The following is a 17,925-nucleotide window of genomic DNA, read 5'->3' as shown; positions in this document are numbered from 1 at the left end:
CTGCCGCGGAGGCTGAGGGGGTCGGGGTGGCGCGGCCGGCTGCTCGACCGGCGCCTCCGGGCGGTTCGGCTGCCAGCTCCGTACTGAGAGGGGGCTTGTGGGCCCTCCGCGGTCGTGCAGCCCCCGCGCGTCCAGCCCGAGGGCCACTGGCCGCGGGGCCGGGCCCTGCCGGGGGACCGGCGTGTGTTGCTGCACGCCGTGATGCCCGGCAGCTCCGTGTGCCACAGGAAGAGAAGCAGTGGGGTTGCGGAGATGGCCGTGACGCAAAAAAAAATAAAATAAAGATAACAAGAAAGAAACCTTCTGGATGGCGCTGGTTTTCCTTAGTCCCTTGGTGAAACGAGAGCAAATAGAGGGGGGACCAGCGAGGAGCTCCTTGTGCTCCAGGCTCAGGGTGGCCACCGGAGCTGGGTCTCGCTAAACGTGAAGGGATCTGGCAGGTTGTTCTGGGGATACGGTTTCTCTTATCTGTTAGGTTTTTTTTATTATTGATACCTTCACTTCTTCGTGTCATTAGTACTATTGTACATGATACTGATTTTTTTTATTATTTTTTTTTTTCCTAAAAGCTCTTAAAATGTAATGGTTCTAATTCCATTTCCGTAATCTTTGGAATTGCACTTCATTGATCTAAGAAATTTCCTTTTTCCTCCAGTCTTCTTCCCAGATTGTTGGTTTTAGGAAGATGTGATGGGAGGAAAAAGTGCATCCAAAATCAAAGTAGAAACAAGGGGTAAGAGGCCTTTTATTTAAGACTAAACCTTTCATTTAGTTAACTTAGGATTTCTACTAACTGCCTAGTCGTTTATTTGAATCCTGGTTATTCCACCTGCTTGCTGCTCCTTCCCTGTTCCCCGCTGCTGGAAAAAGCCTCATTCTGCCGTTCTGTGTCTTGTGCAGTTGATAAGCGGATGGAGTCGGAGGAGTCGGGAGATGAGGAGGGGAGGAAGCAGGCGGTTCGCTTGGTGACAGAGCTCAGCCAGCAGAGCCTGCGGGATGAGCAGAACGGCGAGAACTCCGCAGGTACCGTGTCAGCCCCGCCTCCAGGAGCCTGCCTCAGCCCCTTGTGCTCCTCGTGGCTCGGTATCCATGGGATTCTGCCCTAGAGCCATCTGCTTGAAATTTCAATAAATTGTAGTGTTGTCGTTGCTAGAATAAAGTTGCCTGCTTTTTATGGAACCACTAATATTAGACCATTGATTTTATTTTTTTTTTCTTGTTTATTTACCCATCTGTGTTTCTCTTTGGAATATTTGATATCAAAATGCAAACCATCTTTATTAATTCTCTGTTCGTCTCTGTTCTGTTCTCTATTTTCTTTTATGGAAAATTAAGAGATTTTATATGGAAAGATGCTGGAAATTTTCATTAGAAGCTATCATGATGAACTTTTCATGATTCTACCTTAGTTAATGTAGTTTTTTGCCTAAAGAATTGCCAGGTTCCTTTAGAAGGCAACAACGATTATTCCTAGATGGATTGTCGGAACCTGTCCATTTTATTGTGTTAACTTAGAAGTCCTAAGACACCTCAAAATTTATATCTTTGAATCCTTTTGGGTTTAAACTCTTCCTCCTGATCTCATTGTTTGTATTAAAACATGGGGCAGAAATATTGACAGACTTTAAAGCCTGTGTTTGATGGAAGGGCTTGCATGGAGCTTGTCACAGCAGATCCATTTCTGCAGACCCTGTGTGGTGATTTGAGCTGTGCTTTTGGTGCAGTCTCAAGTGTAACGTGATCCTTTTGACAGAGATGTCCACCTTATTTTTATTGGGATACTGGAAGGGAAATAGTTCTTACAGCGGATTCCTCCTTGTCTTAACCTGGTGCATTGGGATTTGCCAAAGTATTTCTCAAACTAGTGAATTGTTACTAGAATTTTAAATCTCATCTCATAGCTAAATGCACTCTATATAGGTTTAATTGTTTATAATTTAATCCCCCTAAATATTAATAAGGCAATGTTCTTCCATAGACCAGTCATGGCTTTTCAAACCGTGCATCCCAAGCACTGTGTAATTGATAGAACCACCTTTGCCTGTCTGGAATCCTGAGTGTTTGCTCAGCTGGCATGATTTAGCTGTGTGTTGGAGGTTATATTTTGCACATTGTTCCCCTGGGAATTCTATGAAAGGAAATACAGAAGTGATGTACTTTTAGTCTAGTGAAAGCAAGAAAAACACATTCAGATTTGTCTGCTGAATTACATTTGTGTACTGTTTAATATAATGACTGTATTGTTACTTTTTCCAAACTGTAAGCATTCAGAAAAGTAGGGCAGGAACCAAGCAGAGGAATAATTTTTGAACATTCGAGATACTTTCCACGGCCAGCTTTGAGTTTCTCAGCTGAAAGGAAAATGATGAGTTTTCCACATTTTTTTTTAAGATGTTAAGCAGAAAGAGCTTGAGCAGCTGAAATTTCAAATTCATCATTTAGCTAATTCTCTGAGGAATAGAGCCTCGGGTTAGAAAGCTCATAACTGAGCTATTTATAATATTCTTCATGCATATGCACTTTAAAAGTGTAGTTAGGCTTTTTGTTGATTGAAATGCTTGTGGTACTGTGAACTTATGTAACTTGGTAATGACTGTTCCTGCTGTGGGCTTTGGGTTTTCTGAATGGTGCATTTTCTTTCCACCTCTGCAGAGGCATGTGGCTTGCAGACACAGGTTGCACAAAATTTAACTTACAGAACTTCATTGCCAGAGTGATGTTTTGTTTTTTTTTCCCATTGAGAAGTGTGGAGTAAAGCAATTTCCAAGGGAAATTGCAGTCCTGACTGTAAAGTTCTTGTAGGATGATCAGTTAAGAGTTTTCCTATATCCAGTCAGTTCATAAATAAAATTACATATAAATGACTGTAAATTTGTTGGAACCATTTTTATCTTCTTTCTCTTGCTTTTTTTTTTTTTTCTGTTCTTTGAGAGAAAATGTATTTTAACATTTTCATACCAATACTGATTTACAGCTGATACCAGATACACAGCTCCCTCAGGCTGCAGTTGGCTTTAGACACAGTGTATGGGCTTTATGACAGTTGGCTTTATTACACAATAAAGTGCCTGTGTGTTCAGTTTTAAATCTTCCCCTTTATTTATTTTATTGTTCATTTTTAAATTTTCTTTTCTTTTATTTTAGCAAGTTCAATGTGCATCCTGTGTGATTTGGTTTTGCAGCTTTGGATTTGAGTGTTCTTTTCCACACTGGCTATCATGAGTGCTCTCACAAAGCCATATGTCAAAATTAAGAGGAGCCTACCCTTTGACAGGCCCCAGAAGAGAGTATTTAACACATTACCTAAATCAAGTGTTTATAAATTAAAACATTCAAGCTTGCTAGCCAGATGAAGCCAAAGAATTTTTTTTTTCTCGAATGAGGTTTTTTACTGAAGATTTTTTACTGAAGATTTATTTTTTTACCCAGTGCGTGATTTGCTTTACTGTTGGACAACTTTAAAGCCTCAAAAGCCTTGAAACTCAAGAAGTTCCATCACCATGAGCACTAAGTTGCTGCCAGTATGACTCAATACAAGGGGTATAATTTGGATTTCTTCATTGATATCTCAAATAACTAGTTCCAACCCAGGCACTGTTTCTGTGGGCTGTAAATTCAGCAAGACCACTTGTTTGGCTTGGAGCATTTCTCACTGACTTTGCACCCAAGAAACAGGTAAGAGAGGTAGAGCCTTGATAGCAGCAGGATGGGGTACCCCACTCCATTGCTGAAGTGCAGAGCTCTAATATGGAGCTAAAATAAGAAAAAGCAGGCGTTGCTCACTGTTAATTGCTGACAGGCACGTGTATGTGTGTCGATTTTGGGTGGCATTTCTATCTTTCTGTTCAACATCCCCAAGACTACCAGCACATTTTGCATTCCCAGACTATAATTTATGTTTCCTGCTGATTTGTGCTGTTTAAAAAAAAAAAAAATCTAAAATCTGAGGATTGTTTTTATAGTCTTAGTTTCTGTGAATCAGTTCAGTGAGGCTTTCCTGTTTAAATGTCCAGGCAAGAGCAACAGCCCAAATATATGTTAGTGTATATATATATACTAAATATATAGGAAGGTTAGTGAAGATCTGTGGACCACCAAGCCCTTGGAGTTGGATGGTGGCATTAAAAATGGTGATGCTGGTATTGTTTGTGCCTTCATTACTACTTACAATGCCAAGCATTAGCAGGAGAAACACTCATTAAATAGGAGCACTTGACATTTACAGGGATGTTTTAACCATGCTGGGCTGTGAAAATAGTCACTGCTGCTGGGTTGAGGGAACGAGCTTGCATACGTGCAGGAGTAAAATCTCAAAGGCAAAGCCTTTGGGATGGTACTTTAATTAAAGTTGTTTGAGTTTTTGGTAGCACCCAGAGAAGCTTTGCACATGAGGTAGAAAAATCTTGCATGTCATGTGTCAGTTTTGCAAAGCTGAATCAGAAATTGGTGCAACCAGCACACCATCTCCAACAAATGGGAATGGACATGAATTATTCAGCATGAATTCTCCAGTAAATTTCCCTTCCCCCTGTGCTGTGGTAGAAGCACAGCAAATGCTGTCCTGTTTTCCAGAGCTATAAAAGCATTTCCCAAGGAAATTCATGTAGTGGGATAAACAGTGTTGTCTGGCATAGCAGAGAGTTCAGCCAGAAGGAAGGGAGATCCATGCAAAAGTGTTCACAACAGTGAGATGAAGTGGCAGTGCTAATAAAAAAACCCCTGAAGGTTGAGATTGTTGAGATGCTTGGTCATTCCTGGTCATCTCACTAGACAGTTACAATTCCTTCTTGGCAAGGTTTCGTTATGTTGTCAGAGAAGCACAAACACTTTGGATGGGGTATCTTTAAAGGGATGATTGAAGGTGTGACAGAAAGGCATCCTGCCCTCTCATGAGCCTGCAGTTTTCAGCAAACACACAGGCAGGTTGGGCAAGGTGCTGATCTGTGTGTCTTTTGCATCTGAGCACGAAATCCTGCTGCTAAGGAAGTTTTTTCCATAACGAGTTGTCGTGGTTTTAATGAAGCAGGATGTCTGAACTCTGCCTCTCGTGTGTTTCTTCTCCTGAGGAGCATTTGCTCTCTGGATGTTGGCTGTTACCCTGCCTTTGGCTGGCTGGTACAGAAGTTCATAATGTGTTTGCTTCTCCTGCAGGAGATGCAGAGACACCAGTGGACATGGAGACTATTAGCCTGGATCCAGAAGCTGAGGTAAAGGCAGATTTTTGTCCTTGGGGGCTTTATACAGAAGGAAGCAAAGGTAGGCAAAGGCAAGTATTGAAACCTGCTTAAAAGATCTAATTCTGGTGCTGGCTACTGTGTTCCTCCCCAGAACTGCTTCAGAGCCTTTAGACTAGAAGTAGAGGTGTTTCATTTTTTTTCACTAGCTGAAAGATTTTGTTATACTTTAGAATTTTAAATTCAGCATAGATGCACTGAAGGTGTGTCTGTGCTGCAAGAGGTATTGCTGCAAGCTTCAAGAGAGTTAGCACTTTCAAAACTGGAGCATCTGGGGCTGAACAGCACAGATGTGAAGTACCTCAGCTGATTGCCAGTGAAGAATTAACGTTGACAGAACCACTGGTTATTCAAACTGTCAGTGATTTCTGCTCATCTGATGCCTGGAACTGGAAACAGCAATTTGTGTTCTGGTTAAACCCTAGAAAAGTAGTTAAGAGAACTTCATGCAAAACTTTATTTATGCAAGAATTTTTCTTAATAAATTTCTGAAGATTTCTAATTTTGGTAATGCTCAGGCTCAGGAAAGGGATGTTGCATTTTGCAGGTATTGCATTTGCAGTTGGCAAGTTCAGGCCTTGTGTGTCAGTTGTGGTGGTAAAACCAGGTGCTAAACCCATTTTACAAATGCTCTTGGAAGGGAAGTTTTAATGAGCTACACATTTTGTAGGACTATCATTTCCTTAGAACAAAGTAGCAGGTTGATCTTTAAAGACCAGATTTGTTTTGAAACAACTGCTAAATCCCTCCATTTCTCTTCAAGGATGTTGACTTGAATCATTTCCGAATTGGGAAGATTGAAGGATTTGAGGTGCTCAAGAAAGTGAAGGTAACAGTCTTGGGGAGTGGAGAATGCCTCTGGGAACTGGGGATTTTGGAGATCTCACCTATAAGAGGACAGATAGAAAGTATCTTTTTGGCTGACGTTTAGGGAGTTAATTTTTAGCTGAAGAAGGTAGTGTTCACCTATTTGTCAAGTAGTAACAAAGACCTTGGGATTTTGCAAGTTTGTTTTTGGAAGTGGATGTGAGACAATATGTCAGGGCACATCCTGGACTAGCACAGCAGACTGAGCATTGAGTAACATGGATGGGAAAGGATCTCTAGAGGTCTCCAGTAAGGCCCTCAAAGAAGGCCCAGTTGGAACATGTTGCTTAAGGCCTTCACCAGTTAATTTTTTGGGTATTTCCAAGGATGGAGATTGTGTAGCCTCTCTGGGCTGCTGTTACTGTGTCTGACCATTGTGGTGGAAAGATTTCCTTCTGTAGAATTGAAGTATACCAAGGAAAGACTGTATTAAAAAAAACAAATAAACAAAACCAAACAAGCCATTAACAACTCAACAAATTCCCAGCAAAACTTAATGGGGAAACCCTCTCACACACCTTTTTGTCATTAAGCCAAAAGGCATTATATGCAATCCTTCATATCCATTTTCTTGTTTCTTTTTAAACTTTTCCTCAACAATTAGACTCTGTGTCTCCGTCAAAATTTGATCAAGCGCATTGAAAACCTGGAGCAATTGCAGACCTTGCGGGAGCTGGATCTCTATGACAATCAAATTCGGAAGATTGAGAATTTGGAGTCACTGGTGGAGCTTGAGTGAGTCCAGGGGAATCACCAGGATTAGGTTGGGGGTGGTTTGCTACTCACTGTGTTACTCATGCTGTGCTTATTCCAGTGTTCATCACCCAGGCCTCTCTCAGAATTTATTTTGGTGCTCTGTGAAGGATAATATCTACTCTATTGAAATTTGACCCGTGCAGTAAATAAGTTCCACTGTCCTGAAACTCCCCAGGGAGAGGCAGCTGGAAATGAAACATGTAAGGCAGTGAGAATGGCAGGTGGTTGCAGCTTCCACACAGGTGTGGGAGCTCTCAGGCCCCCTTTGCTCTTGTAGCAAGAGCTCTGTCTAACAGGTTTTTATTCCTGCAAAAATGACAAGAGATTTCATGTAAGGTTTTTTTGGTGAATTTTTTTTTGCATTTGTTTTGTCTTTGTTTTTTTGTGTTTTCTTTTCTTGAAGAGTGTTGGGGAAGGGGTAAGTACCCTTCCAAGTTTCTGAGTTTCTGGCACTTGCCTGGATCACTCTGGAGGTAGAGGTACATTACAAAAGTGTTCCCAGTGGGGAAGGACCGGCCCACTTCTCACCATCACTACTGCTTCCTGCCCAGGGGAGCCCTTGACATGGTCCTATCAGAGGCAGATCTTGTAGGCAGGTACCTTTCCCAAGGAAAATGCAGATTGCCTTCCTCCCACCGTGGCAGCTCCATGGCTGGACAAAATAATGGCTGTCTTCTGCATGTGGCAGATGATTTTTGTTTTTGCTAACACACTAAAGAAGTATTTTAAAGGTTTTATTTGTTGTATTTTCTGCTAAAAAGAAATTGCATCCATGACTTTAGCTTCAAGGCCTAGCAAAGGCTTGATCTCTGCAGAGAGAGAGAGATTCCCCTCCAATTGACAGGATGGACTGATGAGACCTTTGGTTTGTTTTACCTCAGGATCCTGGACATCTCCTTTAATGTTCTGCGACACATTGAAGGACTAGATCGGCTTACTCAGCTTAAAAAACTCTTCCTTGTCAACAACAAAATCAGCAAAATTGAAAATTTGAGCAACTTGCAGACGCTACAGATGTTAGAGTTGGGGTCCAATCGAATTCGGGTAGGTTTGCTCTGAGATGTTGGCTGGAGAATTTTCAGCTCTTTGGTGTGATATTGGCATTTTCTGAAAGTGCACTGCATTGACTTTGATTTGCAATTTTGTTGGTTTTTATTGTTCCACTCATTCACTGAGCCTTTTATTATCCATTAGTGCCTGGCTACTAAATCACCATTTATGAATTTGTCTTTAATGAACTCGTATATCCCCCTCCGTGTTTCCTTTCTCACATTATGGTTTCTTCCTGCTAGCCAGCCAAGCCTATCAAAACTGGCAGTTGTTTTCTCTCTCTACAGACTGCTGCTGAGTCCATGAAACCTACTGAAAACAAAATTGGTTTGATTTGCAGGTGCAATTGACTGTCTGCTATGGCAGTCAGTCTTGTTCAGCAAAAAGATTTTCTTGAGGCTTTGCTCTGACATGCCTTTAAAACCTAAAACTTGGTACTGTACTGCTGATGTTTGCTTTTGGGTTTTATTGTTTGTGACTTTTTCAATTTAAAATCTGTTCCACTTACAGGAGAGCAGTTATGAGTAGTCTCTCCTGTCCCTAAGCTATGATTCTCAGTATTTGCTCAGTTCAAAAGAGAATTGGTCAGACAGATGACAAAAAAAACTTGCAACATACAAAATAAGCCTTTTTTTAAAGCTTTTTTAATTACATGCTCTTTAGAAAATACTTATAAAAGATGAGTGCATTTCAATCAATGTGGTGTAAATTAGTGCTGCCCAGTTATGGTCTCTGAGAAATTACTTGTTATGCTGAAAGATTAGGAAAAGATCTTTTTGTCTCGGGACTGGTAGAAGAATGCTTGTCTTTGTAGAAAAGAAGGAAACTTCAGTTTTTAAAAAGAGCCTTCTAAGGCAGAAATATGTGCTGCTCTTTTGAAGAGGAAATACTTTGCTTTGCTCCTAAAGCTAAACCAGACTGAATTGTTTTCCAGAAATTTCTGCTTTAGAAATGAAATTATTTAGGGGAATAAATCTAGGGTGGGAGAACATCAGCCAGGTCAGATGAGGGATTAGGAACCTCAGAGATTGCATGGGATGGGGGAACAGCAGTTAGGGAGAGAAGCACTTGGCTTTTTTCAGAAGCAGAGCAGGCTCAGCACACTGATCCTTACATCACAAAAGTTGGGTTAAGCAAAACTGTACTGTATTCTGTATCTAAACATCATTACCATCTGGGGAAAAAAAGAAATCCAGCTAGGTTTCTGAATTGATACTTAGGCAGTACATTGTCAATAACGTTGTCAAGCCAAGGAATATCTTTTTAACAATGAGGTTAGATTTATTTTACATGTGTTTTCTCAGTGTCGAGCCTGAGCATATTAACAGAAGAAACAAAAAAAAAAAAAAAAAAAAACCCCAAAATTGTCAAATTGTCACCCTATGGGTAACACAAGCTTCTTAAATGACTTTCTTTTTAGTGTTATTTTTTTTACGTTTGTCTGTTAATTCTGTTCTGACTTCTTCAAACAGCAGTGTTCTATGCTTCTAATTGCTTTATTGGAGTGAGTAACCTGTGACTTGGCTTGGCACAAAGAAATCTCATCCTGCCAGGGGTACCCAGAACTCCTGGGCTAGTTTTCTCTTGGTCTAGGGTGCCTTGGCTCTATGCTTTAAGCTGGACCTATCCTTAACTCTTTAGGATACAAGCCTGTGGACTCTTCAGGCAGTGTTCTTGGCTCTGAGGTGCCTGATTGACTTTGCTGTGCATTAAAGCTGCTGCAGCAGGGCTGTTCTTGCCTACTCCTCTGCACACTCAAACATCTTGGAGTACCCTTGGAATCCCTCAGGACTTAGCACTTTTTGCTCTGTTTCTTTCGGGGAGCAGAACTTTATGCTTGAGCTGACATATTTAATGCTTTTTTTCTTTAAGTTGGACTGAGGCAGCTATAATGGAAGCACTTCTTTACTTGTTCTTATATTTTTGTCCCCTCATGTCCATCTGTTCCATTTTTCTCCCTGTACTGGGTCATCAGGATTTCCTTCTCAGGGCTGGAGAAGCTGCCAATGAGCAACAAATCTATAATTTTTCTTGCAAGGTCAAGAAAGGGCTAAGTCCTTAGTCTAGAAGGGGGGTGAATGCAATTTTGAGCTGATTACCACTGTCTGTTCAGTCTTCTGGCAGTTGTGGGATAGAGGCTGAAAAGCTTCTTACCTTTCCTGAGCATCCATCATCTTCTTCTTCTTTGTTATTACATGCACAGGTAAACACAGAGTAAAACAAGTGGTGCTAGGACTCAGTGGCCTGGCTCCCCAGCACTACTGGTTTGAAATTTTGGCAGGCAAGTAGCATGTGGAAAAGCTGAGATGTCATAGCCTACCTGAGCACAGACACACAGCTCTGGGTGTGTCTGTGTCCATGTTATTGTTTTAATGTGAGCTGAATTCTGGTTGTAAAATCCTTGTCACTTTTAACAGCATCTTGGTTTTTTAATTCAGAGGCTTTTCCCTGAGAAATAAAAGTGTTTCCTTTTGTTTGCAGGAGCCTTTTGTAATCTTACCCTTTTCCCTTTTTTTCCGCTGTCTTTGCTCTTCTGTTCCTACTTTCTCCCTTCCTTTGTAATATCCCTGATGCTTCACAAGGATCCTTATTTCCTCTTCCTGAAGGCTGAGCTTGAGCTAAACTGGTACAGTGTCCATATTCTGCCAGTATATTTAAAAAGTTTACACCACTCAGACTGGTGTGGGTGTGTTCTTCCTGAAACGTGACTGTATAGCCAGTAGTTAAATCTGTTAACACACACACCCCCACACACACCTGTGAGACACTTAACTTTGCTTATGGCAGAGGAGCTGAACAACTTACCTCTGCAGTCACTGATGTACAGGACTAAATTTACAAATTGTGTTTTTTTTCTTCCCAGATTCTGTTTCTGTTCACCAGCGACAGCTTTTGTTTGCTTTATAAATGAATATCTTCTACCCAGGATACACCACATGCTTATAATGTGGCTACAAAAGTGACAGCCACATCTACCAGCTGGAGTTTTGCAGTAACACTGTCTCCTCTGGTCGTTTCACAGGTGATAGAAAACATCGACACCTTGGCTAATCTTGACAGTCTGTTCCTTGGAAAGAATAAAATCACCAAGCTCCAGAACCTGGATGCGCTGACAAACCTGACTGTGCTCAGTATACAGGTACTGGTTGTGTTCTGAAAAGCCTCAGTGGCATGAGCCACCCTGTGAGATAGGATCAGCTCTTTTGAATCCCAGAATCCCAGAAAGGTTTTGGTTGGAGGGAACATTAAAGACCATCCTGCTCCACCCCCCCAAAATGGGCAGGACAGCTTCCACCATCCCTTGGACACTTCAGGGATCCAGAGGCAGCCACAGCTTCTCTGGGCATCCTGTGCCCAGGCCTCACCACCCTCACAGAGAAGAATTTCTTCCTAAAATCTAATTTAAACCTGTATTCCTTCAGTTTAAGGCCATTCCCCCTTGTCCTGTCACTGCACACCCTTGTGAGAAATTCCTCTCTGGCCTTCTTTGTAAGCCCCCATTAGCAGGTCAGGAGTGTTAGAGTCAAACTCCTGTACTGGAAGGAAGTGTGATATTGTTTGTGTTGTCTTTTTTCATCCTTTCATGCCACTTGAGATTGACAGACACTGATAAAATTATCAAACAAGTATTGGTTTTATACATTTTTCCATATTTTTATGGAAGAAAGAACAGGAAATCACTGTAATCCCCTACTTCCTTCCTGAAACACTGTTTCCTAGAGTGTAACACTGGAAGTGTTATGCCAGGTAGTCCTTACGATGACAGTGGTTCAGTGTCACTGCCTTCTTACTGAAGAGGCAGGAAATGTGAACAAGACTGTGCTGAATGCAATCTGTCCTGAATGAGCTTTCAGAAAGCTTCTTCCTTTTTAAAAGGTGGAATAAAAGATAATGCAGCTAATTTTCTTTCACCGAGTCTCCTCCTTATCCATATGACAATGCTCGTGCATTCTAGCATCTGTTAAAGCTGCTGGCAAGACACAACTACCTGTTGTGGTACCTGCATGTGCCATTATTCTGCAGGGCGTAAAGAATTAGCTACAGCAGAGTGCAGTGTGATTAAGGTGGTGGAACTTCCTTCTCTGACCTTCCCACTTGTGAAGAGCTACAAAATGAACTCTATTCGTGCTGTTGTTTAAGACACCAAGCCAAACAATTTTCAGGCTACAACTTTTGAGGGAAAGGTCAGAGTCTGATTTTTGCTGGGGACTGGGACTCCCATGGGACTTCCTGATGCATCAGCAGTGCAGAGATCAAACAGCTGAGCTCACAGCATCAGTCTGGGGCCAAGCAGACCATTTCCCCTTCCCAGCCATACTTTAGAGAAATGGTTTTCCTCCAGGGAGTCACAAGGGTTTGGGTTTGTTTGGAGTGGTACTAAACAGCCTGCTACACTTCCAGAATAACCGTCTGACCAAGATTGAGGGGCTGCAGAGCTTGGTGAACTTGCGGGAGTTGTACCTCAGCCACAATGGCATCGAAGTCATCGAGGGACTGGAGAACAATGTGAGCAGACTTTTGCTGACTGTGCAACACAATTGTTGCCCTGAGCTGCTTGTGTTAGTGGCTTTTCTAGAAGCTTTGGTTCCTTGCTTTCCCCAGTTAGGTGTGGGTTCCTGAGTCTCTTGAGAGACCACAAATATCCAAGAGTTTGTTGTATGTTAAAGTATCTCGTGTGGGTAAAGATGCTGCAGATATTCTGGAGTAGAATCACTTCCATCACATGGGGAAGGGAGACGTGGTTGAAGCAGTAGCCTGGCTGATCCTCAGGGAAGGCTCCTGGACACAGCTGCAGCCTTTCAAACAACAGCTTAGTGATGACCATGAGTGCTTTTCAATGGGACAAAACTGGAGCTGGGAGTAAGGCCAGCCATGGCATGCAGCTTGCCTTCCTGTCAGTGTGCATGTCTGTCTTTTTGGGGTGGGATGGGTTTCTTGGAAGCTTGTATCATTTTCATTCTCACCCAGCAAAAGTTTTTCTAAAATTGTTGAGTTTCCTGCTGCTAAGAGTTTGTTCAACTCTGCTGCTCAAGGGGACACTTTGGATCTGATTTTTAATCTTCCTCTTAATGTACTTTGAGGAAAGCTCACTTTTTAGGAGCCCTTGGCTGGCAGCTGCCATCCAGCCAGTAACTGCCTTCATTTTTGTCACGTGGCTTCTGGGGGTCAGCAGCCCAGCTTGATTGAGAACAATCTTCCTTGTTCTATATAGGCAGAAAGAGTTGAGCTGAATGTGAGCAGCTGGCAATAACATGTGTGCTCCTGACAGTTTCCAACTCGGGGCCTGGAAAAAGTGGCACAGAGAAGATGAAAGGAAATCAGATATAATATTTTTGTGTTTGTTTTGTCTAGAACAAACTCACAATGCTGGACATTGCATGCAACAGAATTAAGAAGATCGAGAATATCAGTCACCTAACAGAGCTCCAGGAGTTCTGGGTAAGCACAAGGCAGAGCTGTTCCCCAAAATGTTCTGTGCAACAGTGGGGGAAACCCTTCTGATGGCCAGCATATGGACATGCGAGCCTTGGAGGGAACTCCCCTAGTTCTGGTGATCAGCTTTAAGATCTTGACAGTCTGCATGGATGGAGTGTGTGGTGGTTTTCCCTAGGAAAGATGCAGAGCTTAAAAATTTCTTTGCCAGCCTTGATGAGTGATAAGAAGCCTGTCTCTGAAATGGGCCCTGCCTTCACGCTCAGGTTGGTTATGAAACAGCCCCACATGTCTTATTTCTGCAGCTCTTCTTTCTCTAAGTGAGAATGACAGACTACCAGGGGAAGCACAGAGCTTGTTCAGAGCAGAGTTCATATGTTTATGGTGTTATAAAAATGAAGAAAATTAAGCCAACCTCTGGTTCCATTCCTATGAGGCAGATAACAGCTTAGGTTTGCTTCTGTTTCTTTTTGGTACCCTGAATTGCTGAGCTCTCTAGCTTCCCTAAGTCAGGTCAGGTAATTCAGAGATATCCTATCCTGAAGCAGCAGCACTGTGCCATGTTTGGGAGCTGTGTACAAATGTGCTCATGTGACAAAAAGAAGCAGCTGCAGATGTTCATGAGCTGGCATGTGCTTTAGCTCTTGTAGAATTTCTGCATTCAAGAAGAAGAGAATAAGAGCTGTGCTGTACAGTGTCTGTCATTTGGAGTTATTTAAACTCTTTGGCAGATACTGAGAGAAAAGAAGGAGAAAGCAGCTTCAAATGAAACCCAGGTGGAGTCTGGAGCCCAGGCTCCTTAGATTGTTTTCCTCATCTTGCAGTGAGGCTGAGGAGACAGCCAGCAGCGTTACCTGGTCATGTGTGTCTGTAAGGAACTCTTGAAGGAGCAGGACATGTAACATGGCATCTTTTGGGCAGCAGAGGTGAGGCAGGGCAGTGTGTCTGCTGTGGGGCCTGTCCTGATGCCGTGCAATTAATTCCCTTCTGTCTTCCTCTTTGCTGTTGCTCTGCTAATAGGAGGTGCCTGCACTGGTTGCACCTGAAAGGACAGGCCAGAGCTGAACTTGGCTGGATTCCTTTGCAAAAACACTAGGGTGTTTAGAGTTCTTTGTCAGAGCAGAGCACTGGCCAAGACCTGTTAGCTGAGCATGGAAAATGCCCTCCTGGCTTTGTTCCACTTCAACACCATGTTTAAAAAATACTGACTTGTTTGAAAAGGAGCAGGGCAGAATTTTCAATGGAAACCAGTGTTATATCTCCCAAGTTAGATTTTTTTTTTCATTGACTGCACAGTTGAAGCTACATAAAAATGTCCTTTAACACCTTAAGTAAACAGAATTCAAAATCCTAGACCCTGTGATAGTCTTCTAGTAGTTTCCCAGTAGCACATCTCCAGTGGAGGGACTGAGACATCTGAAGGTTGAGTGACTTGGCTGAAGTACCATTTTGATGAGCTGTAGCAGAGTGAGACAATCCAGTGAGGGTTTTTTTTATGTTTTATATGAAGGCAGCATTGCTGCAGTGACTCTGTATCCAAAAGTGAAGGGTGCTGTTGTCTCGAGGTTGAGCAGCATGTGGCCACATTGCAGCTTTGCTTCCTTGTTGGGCAGCTGAAGCACTCATTCCTTTGTGTGCAATTGCTGAGCCAACAAAGAGACAGGGGAAGAACCCAAATCAGAGAGCTTGGCATTTCCTCTGGAGTGCAGAAGCAGGTTTTGCAGGGAAATTTATGTAGAGGAGAGAGGAAAACGTTGGTTTTCTTGATGGCTTGGGACATTTTTTAATGTCTCCTGAGAAGTCATAAAAATAAAGATGGATGTCACAGTGGAAATAAATTATGATATAAAAATTTCCAGTCCATAAATGCACAATGGAGTGGGAGATGGTGTAGAGACTGGCTTGGTGCCTTGCAGGCTCTTTCCCAGCACAGTGTTTGGACTGGATCTGGTGTCTGAAGGGTGGAGCATCTGACCAGCATCCAGGACAGTGTGGGGGAAGTTGGTTTTAGTGCTGAGGCCTGGGATGTGAGACAGGAAAGCTCATCTCAGAGGTTCTGCTTTGTAGACAAAGTGTTTATGATCCTGTGCAGCAGCGGTGCCCCAGTAGCAGTGACGCAGTACCATGACTGCTTTCCTTTTCTTGGGGGTACCTGTGGGTGTGAATGTGCCTGTGTGTGCTCTGCAGATGAATGACAACCTCGTTGAGAGCTGGAGTGACCTGGATGAGCTGAAAGGAGCCAAGAATTTGGAGACTGTATACCTGGAGCGAAACCCCTTGCAGAAGGACCCCCAGTACCGGCGCAAAATCATGCTGGCCCTCCCAACCGTCCGGCAGATCGACGCCACATTCGTTCGATTCTGATGCTCTTGCTGCCCTCTCTCCCCTGCCCTCCTCCAAGAAATGTCCCAGCAGGGTTTTTTATCCACTCACCATTCCCCAGGTCTTCAGTACACTGACACTCACAGGGCAAACAGTCAAAAAAAACCCACTGAAACCAGGTCTCGTGTACAATGCACTCATTGTTTTTGAAATGTTGTTATTATTATTATTATTATTATTATTATTAAATCTTAACACAAGAGCCTTCAGTGTGCCTGTGTTTATTTTTTGGGGGGAAGTTTTACCAGAAGGTGTTTGCAGCAGACTGAAGCCATGTGAGCCACTTGCTGAGCACTGTTGACTCTGTGCCACACGTTCAGGTTAGGAATCTCCTTGCAAACACCACATCCGGATCAAGGCTCAACAGTGGCCTGTAAAAATGTGAAAAAAAGATCTGGTGAAGATCCCCACCCAGGTCAGTTTGCAGGTATGAGTCAGTTCTAAATATCTGGTGATACAACATGGGGCTGCAGGGGGAGTAGCCTTCTTGTACTCATGTTTTTAAGCACAGCTGCGAGCTCATGAGAACACTGGGGACAAACTGGTGTTAATATATTAATGTGAGCAAGGTAAGGGTTTGGTAGCACTTTGTTGCAGACAGTGTTTGCAGTCAGAAAATCTGAATCACATCCTGCTTCTACGGAAGGTGGCAGTGTGGCATTGCTGTCCCTCTGCATCTGTGCTTGATCCAGGCCATTGAACTGCATCTCTCCAGCTGAAAAACCCTGGGGAGCACTTGCCATCTGCTGCTGTGTTTGTCCAATAGGCATGTCACCAGTCCAGGGGAACAAGGAAAACACAGGAGGGGTGCTTGAAAATGCTCCTGGTCAGTTTGATTCATTCTGCTCTGACATGAATTTGAATCTCTGAAAGAGTGGGACGAGTCCCTTCTTCAGCTGGAGAGCAGGAATATTAAGCAGGACCATGTGGTCCTGTGAAATATTTTAGTTCCCCTTTGTTCCTTTATTTCCTCTTTGTGGGCTGCGTTGCATTTGCTCACAGGCAGCTCTGCTGTGGATTGTGATGCTGCTGGAGGTGGTGTGGTGATGGGGATTGACTGGGGAACCTGCACCCCATCTTGTCACTGAGTCGGGAATGTGGTGAGTTGCTTTGAGTCCCTCAAAGTGCCACAAACCCTTCCTGGGGTCTGTCAAAGCAGTGTTTCAGTTACTCTCTTACATGGGTGCTGTACCCCCACCCTGTTCCTGGGCTGTGTCCCCTTGACTGGCAGCACCCAGCAGGCAAAACACAGCTGAAATCCCTTTCCTTGTATCAGACTTGGTCCTGGTGTGGGAAAGCATCCCCCAGGAGCTGAGCTGGCAGCAGGACAACTGTGAGAACAGGGACCTGCAGGAGAGATCTGCTGCCATCCACAGGACTTGGAGAAAGACACTTGTGGACAAGCTTCACTGCTGGGAAACACGTAGAAAAGGTACCCAGTGATCTGACTCTGGATTTCTATCCCCTTGTAAATGCAGCCTCGATTTGTGGATTTTGGGGTCCAGGGGGGGATATGCCCTGCCATGGGGGCCTCTCACAGGCAGGGAGACAGGGCTTGCAGGGGTGTGATGTGTTTGTGTTCATCTTCAAGGTCAGCTGCCAGGCTGATCTACACCAGCACAGTCACCCCAGTGCTGCCCACATAAACATGTGCAGGTGACAGCAGCCTTATTTTTTATCATCTGCTGGCGTCAGCACATGACTCATGTGGAGAAGCAGGTGGTGCCTTACCTGCTGCTGAGGGCACCTGCAGCCTGCTCTGCTCCTGTGCAGCAGCTCCAGCTCTGGGTGCCTCTGCAGATGAGGGGCTGTGGTGCCCAAGCTTACAGGGGAAAAGGGACAGTGTCTCAGTGCTCTTCACTGTCCCACTGCATGAGCAGCTGCATATCTGCAGGGCTCTCATGGGGTTTGCAGCCTCCTTGCTTTCCAGGGTACCCAGTGATCCCAGTCACCACTTTTGTCCCATGGACAGCTGTAGGATTAATTTTGCTTCTGAACTTCTCCAGAGCCCCATCCCTTCTTTCCCTGGATCCTGAAAAGCAGGTTCCTGAGCCTTTGAGCAGGGCTGAAGGACAGGGGAGTGCTGTGGCAGGGGGACTGTCCCATCAGAGAGTGGGAGCCCTCCCATGGCCACGGGATACCTGGGACTGAGGCAGTGCTGTGGGCTAACTGGTCCCATTCTGGGACCTCTCATCAGACCTTT

At 43.7% G+C, this 17,925-nt stretch overlaps 1 protein-coding gene and 1 long non-coding RNA gene across 6 annotated transcripts in view; one reads left to right on the top strand and one right to left on the bottom strand.

Annotated features, from left to right (window-relative positions):
• PPP1R7 (protein phosphatase 1 regulatory subunit 7) overlaps positions 1-15,924 on the top strand; it is a 16,665-nt gene extending 741 nt beyond the window's left edge. For 2 of the 5 annotated variants that reach the window (XM_015637304.2, XM_015637301.3), the window contains exons 2-10: positions 901-1,023; positions 5,152-5,207; positions 5,998-6,063; positions 6,706-6,836; positions 7,739-7,901; positions 10,930-11,046; positions 12,309-12,413; positions 13,260-13,346; positions 15,528-15,924. In XM_015637304.2, the coding sequence (XP_015492790.1) occupies positions 901-1,023; positions 5,152-5,207; positions 5,998-6,063; positions 6,706-6,836; positions 7,739-7,901; positions 10,930-11,046; positions 12,309-12,413; positions 13,260-13,346; positions 15,528-15,704 (1,025 nt within the window). In that variant the 3' untranslated portion in view covers positions 15,705-15,924. Of the gene's footprint in view, positions 1-48; positions 441-655; positions 734-900; positions 1,024-3,144; positions 3,676-5,151; positions 5,208-5,997; positions 6,064-6,705; positions 6,837-7,738; positions 7,902-10,929; positions 11,047-12,308; positions 12,414-13,259; positions 13,347-15,527 lie in introns of those variants that run through there. The other 3 variants (XM_033516568.1, XM_015637300.3, XM_015637303.3) reach the window with 3 other exon arrangements.
• LOC117244836 lies at positions 15,863-17,925 on the bottom strand. Its single transcript, XR_004498634.1, has 2 exons — positions 17,454-17,925; positions 15,863-16,093 (listed from the first exon to the last, which is right to left on the bottom strand). It is a non-coding gene; the product is annotated as an uncharacterized LOC117244836 (long non-coding RNA).

Source organism: Parus major, chromosome 9, assembly GCF_001522545.3.
Source record: "Parus major isolate Abel chromosome 9, Parus_major1.1, whole genome shotgun sequence".
Taxonomy (NCBI): domain Eukaryota; kingdom Metazoa; phylum Chordata; class Aves; order Passeriformes; family Paridae; genus Parus; species Parus major.
This window is presented reverse-complemented; position numbering and strand designations above follow the sequence as displayed.